The 12,844-nt window shown below is 23.0% G+C and overlaps 4 protein-coding genes across 5 annotated transcripts in view; 2 read left to right on the plus strand and 2 right to left on the minus strand.

The window, feature by feature from the left end:
- Positions 1-815: 815 nt before the first annotated feature.
- On the plus strand, positions 816-4,362 carry LOC122510239. The gene is made up of 2 exons (XM_043624730.1): positions 816-1,215; positions 3,591-4,362. The coding sequence occupies exon 2, from the start codon at positions 3,591-3,593 to the stop codon at positions 4,206-4,208; it is 618 nt and encodes a 205-aa protein (XP_043480665.1). The 5' UTR covers positions 816-1,215; the 3' UTR covers positions 4,209-4,362.
- A 1,272-nt stretch (positions 4,363-5,634) lies between these two features.
- On the minus strand, positions 5,635-8,214 carry LOC122510233 (myb-like protein O). The gene is made up of 3 exons (XM_043624723.1): positions 8,082-8,214; positions 7,275-7,604; positions 5,635-6,024 (listed from the first exon to the last, which is right to left on the minus strand). The coding sequence occupies exons 1-3, from the start codon at positions 8,175-8,177 to the stop codon at positions 5,719-5,721; spliced, it is 732 nt and encodes a 243-aa protein (XP_043480658.1). The 5' UTR covers positions 8,178-8,214; the 3' UTR covers positions 5,635-5,718.
- A 586-nt stretch (positions 8,215-8,800) lies between these two features.
- On the minus strand, positions 8,801-12,594 carry LOC122510234 (myelin transcription factor 1-like protein). The gene is made up of 4 exons (XM_043624724.1): positions 12,553-12,594; positions 10,624-10,776; positions 9,591-9,737; positions 8,801-9,363 (listed from the first exon to the last, which is right to left on the minus strand). The coding sequence occupies exons 1-4, from the start codon at positions 12,556-12,558 to the stop codon at positions 8,965-8,967; spliced, it is 705 nt and encodes a 234-aa protein (XP_043480659.1). The 5' UTR covers positions 12,559-12,594; the 3' UTR covers positions 8,801-8,964.
- The window catches only part of LOC122510230 (cytosolic carboxypeptidase 1-like), a 66,662-nt gene continuing 63,408 nt past the window's right edge, over positions 9,591-12,844 (plus strand). Inside the window, exon 1 of one of the 2 annotated variants that reach the window (XM_043624712.1) lies at positions 9,591-9,729. The gene's annotated coding sequence lies outside the window, so the exon portion shown is untranslated. The remainder of the gene's footprint in view (positions 9,730-12,844) is intronic. The other variant, XM_043624713.1, reaches the window with a different exon arrangement.

Here is a 12,844-nt window from a genome sequence, read left to right on the forward strand (position 1 = left end):
AAAATTTTTCCAAAGTTTAAATCTTTTTACGATATTGAAATATTTTTATAATTAAAAAACTAAATACAATTTTCAAATATAAAAATATTCAAAAAATGAATTGAAATTGTTTAGTAAATTTATATAATTAAATAATTAGAAATATATTTTTCACTCATCAAATATCAACATTATAGGAAATGTACAATTTTTCTGAAAATCCATTGGGAAATTTTTATTTTATTTAGTAATGTTACATTAATATTAATTTCATATATTTACTGTCTTTTTTTTTTTTTAAAGGAAAATCAATAGCCGTAAATAACATATTGCCATAAAATTATTTACAGTTCTTTCTTTCTCAAGTACACATATATAAAACTTAAATATATTGGACCTAAACATATTTTTTTATGTTTACGGTTGTGATTTTTACAACTTCCGTCTATTTGTCGGTTCACCAAATAAACGGAAAAATGTTTTATTCCAATGATTTGTGAAGTTGTTTTTTAATTTCCTGCGAGTCAGGCAAATTTTGACTCATCAGGAAAAAACTCATTAGTGTATAAAGAAAAAAAAACAATGTGAATAATATGATATTGAAGAAAGAAAATTTCTAAGTCTGTAATTTTATAATAAAACGTATCAGAAAATAATTTAATTCTCAATTATAATGAAACCTTTAATTTCGTTTTTTGGTGAGTTTAGAAGTAAGAGAAAGAAAAGTGTTTAGGGAAAATTAATAGAAAATTAAATAGAATGGCTAGAAAGAAAATTAAATTGAAAGAATAGAACGAAAATTAAATAGAAAAAGTATAGAGAAAATTAAACAGAAAGAAAATTAAATAGAAAAAATAGAAATAAGAAAAAACTGAAGGTAATTCTATTTTATTTTACTGTGTGAAATTTAAAAAATTGAAATTATTGGCTATTTTTTTAAAATGTGGATTCTTTTCATCAGGTTCGCCAGTTAGCGGCAGCAGCAGCAGCTTGTGTGGGAATAAATAATTGGCACCATTTAATATGTACGTTGAATGGATAAATACAGTTGAACCCTATAAGTAACGATCAGGGAGTACTTTCGCCAAGGTATAAAAGTGGGAGGTGAGACTTGAACTCTGAGATTCATGGCCCATATATATTTACTCTACCGGCACATGTACCTCTCTTACTTACTCGTGACGCTGAGCGTGAAATACAGAAAGGATCAGAAAGGATAATTGTCATAAACACAAGGCAAGTAAATCTCAAAATTATCACATCTCTTCACTTCACTCGTCAAACAAAACATTCTTCAAAACTAATTTTTCAATCAAATAATTACTAAATTTTTCATAAATTTCGAAATCACTTTTCTTCAAATAACAAAACTCACTTTTACTCATTTTTTTTTTTTTTGCTTTCTTTTTTAATTCTCATTGGAAAAATAAATATTTTTTTGTTTTTAAACATAAATTCATTTACTTTTTCTAAAAAAAATTGTTTTTCCAGAAAAATTGTACTTTAAAAGAAAAATTAATTTTTAGACAAAACTCTTTTGTGGAAAAATTTATTTACTTTTTCTAAAAAAGTTGTTTTTCGAAAAAAATTTATTCTTTAGAAGAAATTAATTTTTAGACAAAATTCTTTTTTTGAAAAAATTCTTTTATGGAAAAATTCTCTTTTGGAAAAATTCTTTTTTAGAAAAATTGCATTTTCGAAAAATTCTTTTCTGGAAAAATTGTTTTTTTGGAATGACTCCTTTTTATTATTAAAATATTTTGTTTATTTTCTCAATTTTGTTTGTGGTTTGTTTTGCCGTTTTGTTTTGTTTCATTATTTTCAACTTTAAGGGTAATTATTGAACAAATAGTCAATAAATAAAATTTAATTAGGGGTAAAAGTGTCTATTTAAAGATTAATCGTGTAAAAACGGAAGATATTAAATTCAAGTCGTTTTCAAGGTTGAGTGGAGTTCTTTGTTTGAATGGGAGTTAAAAGAATGGTATTAAGGAATTTTTATATACATATATACACTCTCGATTAAAACTAGAGGTCAAATTACGCAATTCAAAAAAAATAAATAAAAACAAGTGAGACAACTTTTTATAGAAAACTATTATTAAAAATAAATATTTTTTCAACTTTGTTAGATAGAAAAAAATATTGATCGAAACCAAATTTTATTTTTTCACTCAACACAAAAGATTTCTCTCTTAACAATTTTGAAAATTCATCGCTGAAAAGAATTAATTATTTTTTGAGCGAGGAATATTTTTGAAAAATTGTTTAAAAAATTGTTTTTTCTCTCTCTCGTAAAAATATTTTTTTTTGACAATTTTAAATAATTTTTTAATGGAAAGGAATTTAATTAAATTAACAAAAATAATTTTTGTTCTCTCTCAAAAGAAAATAATTTTGTTTTAACAATTTGAAAAAAAAATTTTATTGAAAAGGAACTGAATTAAATTAACAAAAAAAATTTTATTTTATATAAATACGAATATTGAAGAAAAAATATTGTTTTCTCTTTCAAAAGAAAATATTTGTTTTTACAATAAAAAATTATTTTATTGAAAAGGAATTGAATTAAAGTAGCAAAATTATTTTTTTTCTCTCAAAAAGGTTTTGATAAATTCTCGTTTGACAATTAAATTAGCAAAATTATTTTTTTCTCCCAAAAAAGATTTTGACAATTTAAAAATTTTTTTATTAAAAAAAATGTATTCAAATTTATTTATTTAAATATTTATTCTTTAAAAAAATTAGTTTTCAAAAATGAAAGAATTTCGAAAGTAACTAAGGGAATAAAATCAGTGATGATTGTGGACCTTGATTTTTTTTGTTTTGCGCTTGAAAAAATAATAAGTGAGCGCTTCAGGAGATTTGTAAAACAATTTTGTGAATTAAAGAGAAAATTATTTTTGCTGTAAAAATTGTATCGCAAAAAAGGGGGATTTTTTTTTTCTTTTCATTACTCAATCTTTGTTGCGGATAGTTTTAGTTCTTTGGTGTTATTAATAGGTACCAAATATGGTAACTCAATTATTTACTTTTAAGAGAATCATCTCTTGAGAAGCAGAGATAGAATTTTCAAACGACCGTTACAATAACCGTTCTTCGATAATCGTTGTTACAGTCTGCATGGTCCGCTGCACGCAATAATGTTTGCAGAAATCAGGTCCTTGTCGATTTCGATTATTTGCACCAAAAAATAAAAAAAATAATAATCATTTTCAAAATATTGATTCATCTATTTATAATTATATGTTAGCTGTACACGAAATAACTCTCACTTTTCGCTATATTTTCCAAAATACTATTTTTTATTTTTATTAATTAATTACTTTGCAATTATTAATGTTTAAAATTTAATTTAATTGATTAAAAAAATAGAATTGAATTTAAAAAGAAAATCAAATAAAGTAAAAATTAAAATTGAATTGAATTGTTTAAAAAAATACAAAACCTTCTTATTTTTTATGAGAATGTAAAAATAGAATCGAAATGATTAAAAAAAATAAAATTGAATCGAATTGATTAACAAAAATTGAATCGAAATGATTGAAAAAAATCGTATCAAATTAATTTTAAAAAAATGAAAAAAACTAATATCGATTTAATTTTTATAGATGCGGTGGATGCTGGGATTATTTCTCCTCGTTCTGGTGACAGCAGTTCCAGGTCTAAGAAAATTGCCAAAAGTCTACAATGCTCTAATAACAACCGATCAAAATCTCCTGCCATCGCGAGCATTTCCAGTTCTTCAGCCAGTGATTCACAAAACTCAAGTGGGCTACGTTCCACCTTATTATTATTCACAATTTGCACCGCAATTCACACCGGAATATGTACAAATTTCCCAAGGAGTTGTACCGGAAAATTCCCCCCAGGAGACAATGAAGAAACCAACAAACGAAAATGAAAACAACAACAACAATAATAATAAAAAGGAAAGCGATCAAATTCCATTGCGATTCTATCCAAATTATCATTCGTTCTACTACGATCCATATTTTTACACCTACAATGGTTTCGATTCACATTTAGCACCAACGGCTTATCAAGATAATGGCTCAGTGGAACCATTACCGCCACAAAATTTACAAAATTTACAAAATTTCCCCCAACAATTATTGCCGAGTCATTATGATGAGAAACGAATGAAGAATGTTTATCATGAGAAGAAGAAAGATATTCCTGATGTTCCACCACCTCCGGTACCGACGAAAATTACAAAAAGTTCATAGGTTTTGTATATAATGATAATTTTGTAGGTAAAAACTTTTTTTTTCTTTTTTTTTAACAAATTGTATAAATTTTAATTTAAAGAAAAATCTTATGAGCTTGTTTTTAACGTAGAGACTAATTTTATTTTTATTGAGAAAGGTAAAATTAATTTTTTTAACAATTATTTGAATCTGTTATTGCAATTAATTGATTGTAAAATAACAAACTATTGTTTAAATAATTAATTAATTGCAGAAGGACAAACAATTATTTAAAAACTTAATTGTCAAAAAAAAGAATCGTTTAAATAGTTAATTGTAAAAGAAGAAACAATTGATTAAATTATTAATTAATTATAAAGGAAGAAACAATTGTTTAAATAATTAATCAACTGCAAAAGGACAGAAAGTTTAAAAAATTGACTAAAAGGACAATCGTTTAAATAATTAATTAATTGTAAAAGAACAATTGCTTAAATTAATAATTAATTACAAAAGGAGAAAAAATTGTGTAATTAATTAATTAATTTGCAAAAGGACAAACTTTAGTTTCAAAAAATTAATTTACTGATAGGACAATCGTTTAAATTACTTAACTGCAAAAGGACAAAATTTAGTTTAAAAACTTGACTAAAAGGATAAACAATTAATTAATTGTAAAAGGACGAATAATTGTTTAAATAATTAATTAAATATTTCCAATATGACAAATGCAAGAAAAATGACATTGATAAGAATGGAAATTGTGATTTGATTTTAAGTTTCATTATACATAATTTTGTTTCTACATTTAAATTTAGACTAGATTATATTTTTTTAATACAAAATGCGCGCAACTGCGTTTTACTCATGTGATTCAAATTATATTTAATGAATAATCGTAGATTAAGGAAAAAAAAACTTGAAATATCGTTATATTAAAATAATTGCTTTTCACGGAGTTATTTTTTATGTTAAAGAATAATATTTGCGCTTAATTTATTTTTTTACAAATATTCAATTTTAACTCTCATATTGTTATCTCATTGAATATTAATATTTTATTCAAATTATTTTTATAAATATTTATTATCTAAATACTTTATTTCTTTTTGATTTCAAATGCGAAAATTACTGCCATATATTTCTAAAAAGATGTAGAATTTTATTATTTAAAAAAGAAATTATTTAAATTTACAAACAAGGAAAGATGTCTATTTAAATAAGTATTTTATAAAGGAAAAAAATTTCTATAGAAGAAAAGACATTTAATAAAATAAATGTTTATAAAAGAAAACAATTTTATAAAATAAATTTTTACAAAAGAAAAAATTTTATAAAAGAAAAAAACTTATGAAATAAGATTTTATAAAAGAAAAAGATTTATGAAATAAGATTTTATAAAATAAAGAATTTTCTTTATAGAAGAAAAAAATTTTATAAAATAATGAATGAAATTAGCATTTATAATAAAAATTGTTTATTTAAAATAAAAATGAAACGTTCTTTTTAAACATAGAATTTTTCTATCCAGAAAATTAAAAAAAAATTATTAACATTTTTCTCCGACTCCCCAAATTTTTAATAAATATGCAAACTCAAAATTCTTATTGAGTTCTTCGAAATTCAATGAAATTTTCGACTCACCAGGACCGCCGGAAATTACTTTCACTTTTAAGTCTCTGTCATTTTTCGATTTTATTTCAATGCAAGTAACGCAAATTCCTTCAAAATTTATTTCTAGTAAATATCCATTAGTCGCTCTGTAATTGCCACCAGTGATGTGAATATTTTGATTGTAAACTATTTGGCCTCGACAGTCACCTATTCTTCTATATTTATTATTTTCCAAATTAATCTGCAATTTTTATGGAATTTACAATTAATGTTTTTAATTTCAGTTCGTTTAAATTTTAACAATTTGCCAATATTTATAAATATTGTTAATTTATTTAATTTATTTGTATTTTTAAATATTTATTTATAAGTATTTTTAATTGTTTATATTAAAAGTATTTATTTGCAATTATTTATAGTTGTTTATATTTATAAATTATAAATATTTATTTACAAATATTTATAGTTGTTTATATTTATAAATAATTATTTACAAATTCGTTAATTTATTTAATTCAATTTATTTTATTTTTAAATATTTACAAATATTTATACATTTATATATTTTATTTAGTTATAATTTTTTTTATTCATTATTTATAATTTTATATATTTATAAATTTATTTATATTCGCATAAAAATTGTTTAATTGCTTTTATGTAACACCTACGAAAAAAATAACTGTTTGCAGAAGCACCGGAAAAATATTTATTTTGTTATTATAATAATTAATTATTGATTATTTAATTATTAATTATAAAAATTTTAAAAAAAACGTTTAACGGTTCAAACAATTCAAACGAACCAGTGCGGAGTGGGTAATTTTCATCAACCAATTAAAAAGTTGCGCAAAGTTGGAATATTTGAAATTTTAAAGTTCGCGCCACTATTTGATTGGCGGATGAAAATGAATCGTTGTGCGCATGAGCGACGTTCCGTTCCGCCAGTTCCGCATTCCCTGCGACGCCAACAAGTACATTGCCAACGGCCACCGGCTGCTTTTCAGTTTTTTATAATTGCAAATTGTTGAGTAAATATTCGATAAATTATCCATTGGAAGTGAAAAAGTGATACAAAAAATGATACGGAACAAGTTAAATACTAAATATTACTTGAAAATTATCCAATGTATTAAGCTCATTGAAAGTAAATTTTGACACCTAACCTCAAAATATTCTTCCAAATCACGCACCAGAGGATGATTGTTAACAAAAAGCGGTGTTAATAAACAGCAAGTAGGTATGTACAGCTCAATTAAACTAATTCTTGTTTATTAGTTCATGTATTTTTAATAAATACTGAAAAAACTTTGATTTTTTTGCAAATAAGCAGTATTTTTCTTCGAAAGTGTTACACAAAGAAAAAGCGAAAAAGAATTTTCCGTTTAAAAATTTTTTACGTTTTCGATTTTTGTATAGGATTTATTTTGTTGTTAAATTGATAGTTTTTCCACCTGGTGCATAAAGAATGCGCATTAAAAATTCTCTTACCTCGGTGTTTGGTATTCCAGTCGTAGAATTTTGGTTTCCAGTTAGATTTGCATTAGTGTTGTTAACTAATGGCTCGATATTCTGATCTGAATGTTCAACTTCCGAAAGATCTAGAGGATTTGTATTTAGTAAATTATAATCAGTATTATTTGGGTCTATGTCTCGCTGAATTGTTTCATTTGCTTCCAGGGCTTTTTGAATCGCGTCATATTCTTGTCTTAATTTTTTTCGTTCCTGATAGTATTCATTCAAATGTCCAATATCGTTTCTATGATAGTAAACATGCTCTTTTGGAAATTTTTGTTTTAATTCTTCATTAGACTCATTTTTCTGCAAGGGCAAAAAATGTCTTATTCCACTTATTCCTTTTTTTCTTTTCATCAAAAATAATTTGTAATTAATTTATATTTAATCACAATATTATGAATTATTTTATTTGAATTTTGAATAATTATGTTTTAAATAATTTTTTGAATAATTAATATTGTTATTTTTGTATAATAATATTATTATGTATTTTTAAATAAGAATAGTGATAGTAATATTAATAATATTAATCATAATGATAATAATAATAACAACAACAATAAGAATAAAAAATAATAATAGTATTAAAATTAATATTAATTTTAATTCTTAATTAATTAATTAAATGATTAATTTATTTTTTATCAAAGAAATTCGATAAAAATAGTCCAAAAAATTTAATAGTCACAAATTTTGTTTATAATTAAATTCGTTAATAAATTAACCGAAAAAGTTGACCAAAGGGTAATTAATAAAGTTTTTTTTTTGAACTTATCTTACTTTTCGATTTTTTGTCAGAAAAAATTCCTCACTGAAGGACGTGATAGTTAATAGTATCGTAAACTGCAGGAAATAGTTGCGATTACCGAGTATCATCCTTGGAATGAGAAAGTTTATTATGCGCGAAAGAAACTGACAATCCTTCCGCGATTATGATTAAAACTAGAATACGATACTTCACCTAAAGTGACCCCATGTTATCAGGAGTGAGTATAGTCACAGATATTATACACATGAAATTTATGTTGAAAAATGTAACATTTTTCACGCAATTTATTATTATTATTAATTATTTTACATTGTACAGTCTATTATTTAATTCTAATTTTTTATTTATATTTTTTACATTTAATTTGGCAAATTTTATTCAATATTTATATTTTTCTACTCTTGTCCATCGAATTTTTTGTTTCAATGCAAAAATTTGCGAAGATATTTGATTGAATTCTATAGTGAATATCAATTTTGGTTTTTTCTTTTAATTTAATTTTACGTCGGTGAAGTTCACAACGTTTATGATCAACGATTGAAAAAAAAAATTATTTTCCTAATACGAAAAAGAATAAAATTTTTTGTTCACAAATATTTCTTTTGTAAATCATTATTCAAAAAACTAACCAAAATATTTTCTATACAAAAATTAATAAAAATTTGATTAAAAAAATGTTTTTCTTAGGAAATCGTTGATTATAAACGTTGTGAACTTCACCAACGTTTAATTTTAAGGTGAATTTCAATGAAACATAATTACTTTTATAGAAATTATTTTTATAGAATAAAAATAATTTCTTTTTCAATTTAATTTCAATAATTTCTTTTTGATTTGATATTGTGGTAGAAAATTGTTTTTTACCATTTTGTGGTTTTAAAAAAATTATTTTGTTTATTCTAATGCATCGACAGTAACAGAATCTTCATTGCTCTCGGTGGTGTCTTCCTCGGGCTTCTTTTTTTTGTTTTCTGGCTTTTTTTTATTATCTGGTTTCTTATCATCTTCTTCTTTTTCTTTATCGTCTTCTGGCTTTTTGGGCTTTTTGTCATTTTTATTTTTCTTCTTTTCATCCTTTTTGTCTAATTTTTCAATTCCTTCGTCGTCGTCATCGCCACTTTCAGCATCTTTGTTAGGATCTTCTTTATCATTCTTGTCTTCTTCATCATCTTTGTCTTCCTTGTCTTTCTTGTTTTTCTTGCCTTTTTTTGGTTTATCCTTCGATGATGGATCTTCAGGTGGAGGAAGTTGGGGCGGCAGTAATGGATACACTGGTCTTCCTCCAATATAAAACTGACAAGTAAAAGGAAAATATATTATTTAATAATATTATTCATTTTAATTAATAATATTTATCGTTTGAAAATTAAAAATTAATAATATAATTAATAATATTACTAATTTTAATTAATAATGATAATATTAATCATTTTAATTAATTAATTAACATGAATCATAAAAATGTTTCTAATCATTTAAATCATTTCAGGTTTTCCATTCCGGATAAATTGTTGAATTACCTGCACTGGTGGTTGTCGATAGTCATAAACAGGAGTTCCAAAGTAACTATAAATCGTTGGCGCTTGCGGTTGAGAATAAGTTGGATAACTACTTGGATAGCTACTTGGATAAATCGAACCAGGGAATGATTTAATTCCGGTATTTAACTAAAAAATAATTTTTCAATTAATATCGAGTCAATTCGTTGTATTTAAAAGATTTCAATCAATTCCGAGTTGATTATATTCAAAGTAAAGGAAAATAATAACACAAATACATTAACATAAAATATAAAACGGTTTCGAATAATTTCATAGAAAAATGGTAGTTTTTATTTGGTTCTTAAGTAAAATTAATTTGATAACAGTAGTTTTTTTTATTAGCATATTTTTATTAAAATGTATTCGTTTTATTATTTTCGACGATCCTAAATTTCTGAACGTTCAAATGAGCGAAATTACAATAAGAAAGAGAAGAAAAAAAATATTTCTTCAAATTGAATTTTTATTGCAATAATTTTCCGACACTATCAAAGGAATTTAAATTAATTGTAAAAATTCAAAATATAAAATTTAATTTTCTAATTTTTATTGCCAACAGTAATTATTTGTGGAAATATTTTTTTTTAAATATTCCATTCATTTAAATATTCAAATATTCAAACTTGTTGATCATAATTTTCCTTTAATTTTTCCATTAGATTTTTTTAATCCAATATTTTTTGTTGGTTCAAAACAAAATGTTTGATTGGTCAGGAATTATTTTGTTGACTGAAAGATTTATTATTATTTACAAATTTATTAATGTAGTGAATATTTTTTACTACGGAAGAATTTTCCAATGTAGTAGATTTTACTAGAATTTTTTACTATTATTATAAATTGTTTAGTGGGGGAAATTTTATTTCTACTTTCAATTTCTTCAATTGATTTTCTTCTTTTGATGTGAAATATTTAATTTGTAATAATTTCGCTACATTTAGGAGAATTATTAGCGTAATAATGAAGCTATCAAATATGTAATAATAATGCATTAAAAAGTAGAATTAATTACCCTGTAGGTATCGTAATAGGCATATGGTGTATAAGGCTGTTGCACTGGTGGAAAACGAAAAAAGTTTGGTTGATACACTCCATAAGTTGCCGTAACTGGAGTGAAATTTAAAGAGACACCCAACATGAGAAATAACGCGATGATCTTAAATTTCTAGAAATTAAAATATTAATTTTAGGGTATTTTTTCTTTTTCTCTCTCGATTTTTTCTCATTAATAAATATGTTAATTAATATACAAAAAAAATTAAAATATCAATTTTAGAGAATTTTTCTCTCTATTTTTGCTTATTAATAAATATATTAATTAATATACAAAAAAAAATTAAAATATCAATTTAAGAGAAGTTTCCTCTTTCTCTCTATTTTTGTTTATTAACAAATATATTGATTAATATACCAAAATAATTAGACCAAACAAAAAATTAAGATCTTTTTAATTTTTTTTTTGTTCATTAAATATGCTAATGACCAGAAAAACATAAATTTCGAATTTGAAATTACAAAAATCGTATTTAAGGACAATTTTATAATGTAAAATATTTTCTATAATTTGCCCAATAGAAAAGAATTCAATTTTGCAAAATATATAATATATTTAATGAATACACAATTTTTATTCGCGAATATTGCAAAAAAAAGAAATTAGTATTTTTTGGACAAATTAAAATATACATTTTTGTTATTTAATATTTCTCACACACTTTAGAATCACAAATCTTTGTCAATTTCAACATTTAGATTGTAAAATTGATTTCATTTGTATATATAAATGATATTACTAATTGGAATTTACTTTTTGTGTTTAATGATTTTATGAAGAATTTTACAAATTATTGTTCGTGATTTTATGAGAGAAATTATATACGTATTCACGGTATTCCCAGATGGAATTGAATTTTCCTTGCAAGATATACTCGTAAGGACGATTTTTTGTTTTCTTAGCCTTGGCAGACGGTTAAATAATAATTTGCGCTCTTAAAACTGATCTTTATTGCTCTTTTTTTTTTGCACTCGTATTTTATAATTGAAATTTTATAAATACTATCAATTAAAAAGGTAGAAGTCAGTTTTGCAAAGTGTAAACGAGATTTATGGAAGAAAAGTATACGTTCTCGTATAATTGTTAAAACAATTATGACAAGTTTTTTTTTTTTGTTAACTTTGATAGTTTTTTTTAAGTCGTTTATTGTTATATATACAAATATTTATTATTGAATACTAACTGTATTGAATAAATTTATTTAATATTTATTCAATACTGTTTTTTTAATTCAATAATTTTTTTTTAAATTCAGCACTGTTATAACTTTTATTTATTTATCATTTACCATTATTAGAATATTATATTTATTAGAGGCATTATTTATTGATTTAATATTCTTATTAAACTATTATTATGTTTTCTTATATTATATTTAATTTTTATTTAATCATTTTTATTTTATTTATTTAATTATTTATTGATTTAGTTATTTATTATTTAATCATTTAAATATTCTTCACTGAACCACAATTTTATTTGTTTAAATAATAGAGTAAAATTCTCAACCGAAATTTGAAAGAATTGACAAAAATTTGGAAGTTTCTATCAATAAAAACTATTTCTATTAATGAAAAAAAAATTTCTTTGAAAAAATCGTTGAAAAAAATACAAGTAGATCAAGGTATTTAAAGTAATTAATAATTAATTAACTAATTAATTAATGCAATTAAGTTAAGTTAATTAATAATTAATTAATATTAATATTAATATTAATTTTAGTATTAATATTTTGCTAGTTATTTAATTTTCAAATTCAAAATTTGCTTTTTTGGTACTTAACAGCTTTGATTACATAAACAACTATTTATTCTTTTGTAATAATTGTTTATTTTAAATTTTTGGGCAATATAACGGGAATTAAAAAATTTTTTTCATTGAACTCACGTCCATTGTGACAGCTTTCGCATAGAATCAGACAACGTGCACTAAACTGTGAGTTTTAGCGGTATCCACCACTTATATATATTCACAGTGGAATCAAAATCCCCACCAGAATTATATTTTCATTGCTAGAATTTCATTTTTTTTTACCTATTGAATCTAAAATTTAATAGGAGAAAATTAATTAAATTATTGGGTTCAAATTAATTACAAAGAAAATTGAAAGGGAAAATTGGAATTTGAAATTAGAATTAAAAATTAAAATTCTAGATTTAAGATCTAATTATGTTAATAC

The sequence above is a fragment of the Leptopilina heterotoma genome, unplaced genomic scaffold (genome assembly GCF_015476425.1).
Source record: "Leptopilina heterotoma isolate Lh14 unplaced genomic scaffold, ASM1547642v1 Lhet_68, whole genome shotgun sequence".
NCBI classification, from domain to species: domain Eukaryota; kingdom Metazoa; phylum Arthropoda; class Insecta; order Hymenoptera; family Figitidae; genus Leptopilina; species Leptopilina heterotoma.

Excerpts from the sequence above, each read along its gene's own strand:
- LOC122510239 (XM_043624730.1), top strand. The coding sequence starts at position 3,591 with ATGCGGTGGATGCTGGGATTATTTCTCCTCGTTCTGGTGACAGCAGTT.
- LOC122510233 (XM_043624723.1), bottom strand. The coding sequence starts at position 8,177 with ATGATACTCGGTAATCGCAACTATTTCCTGCAGTTTACGATACTATTA. Across the intron at positions 7,605-8,081 it reads TTCTGACAAAAAATCGAAAA|AAAAATGAGTCTAATGAAGA; the intron begins GTAAGATAAGTT and ends TTGCCCTTGCAG. Across the intron at positions 6,025-7,274 it reads CTGGAATACCAAACACCGAG|ATTAATTTGGAAAATAATAA; the intron begins GTAAGAGAATTT and ends TAAAAATTGCAG.
- LOC122510234 (XM_043624724.1), bottom strand. Across the intron at positions 9,738-10,623 it reads CCTATTACGATACCTACAGG|TTAAATACCGGAATTAAATC; the intron begins GTAATTAATTCT and ends ATTATTTTTTAG. Across the intron at positions 9,364-9,590 it reads ATCGACAACCACCAGTGCAG|TTTTATATTGGAGGAAGACC; the intron begins GTAATTCAACAA and ends TTTACTTGTCAG.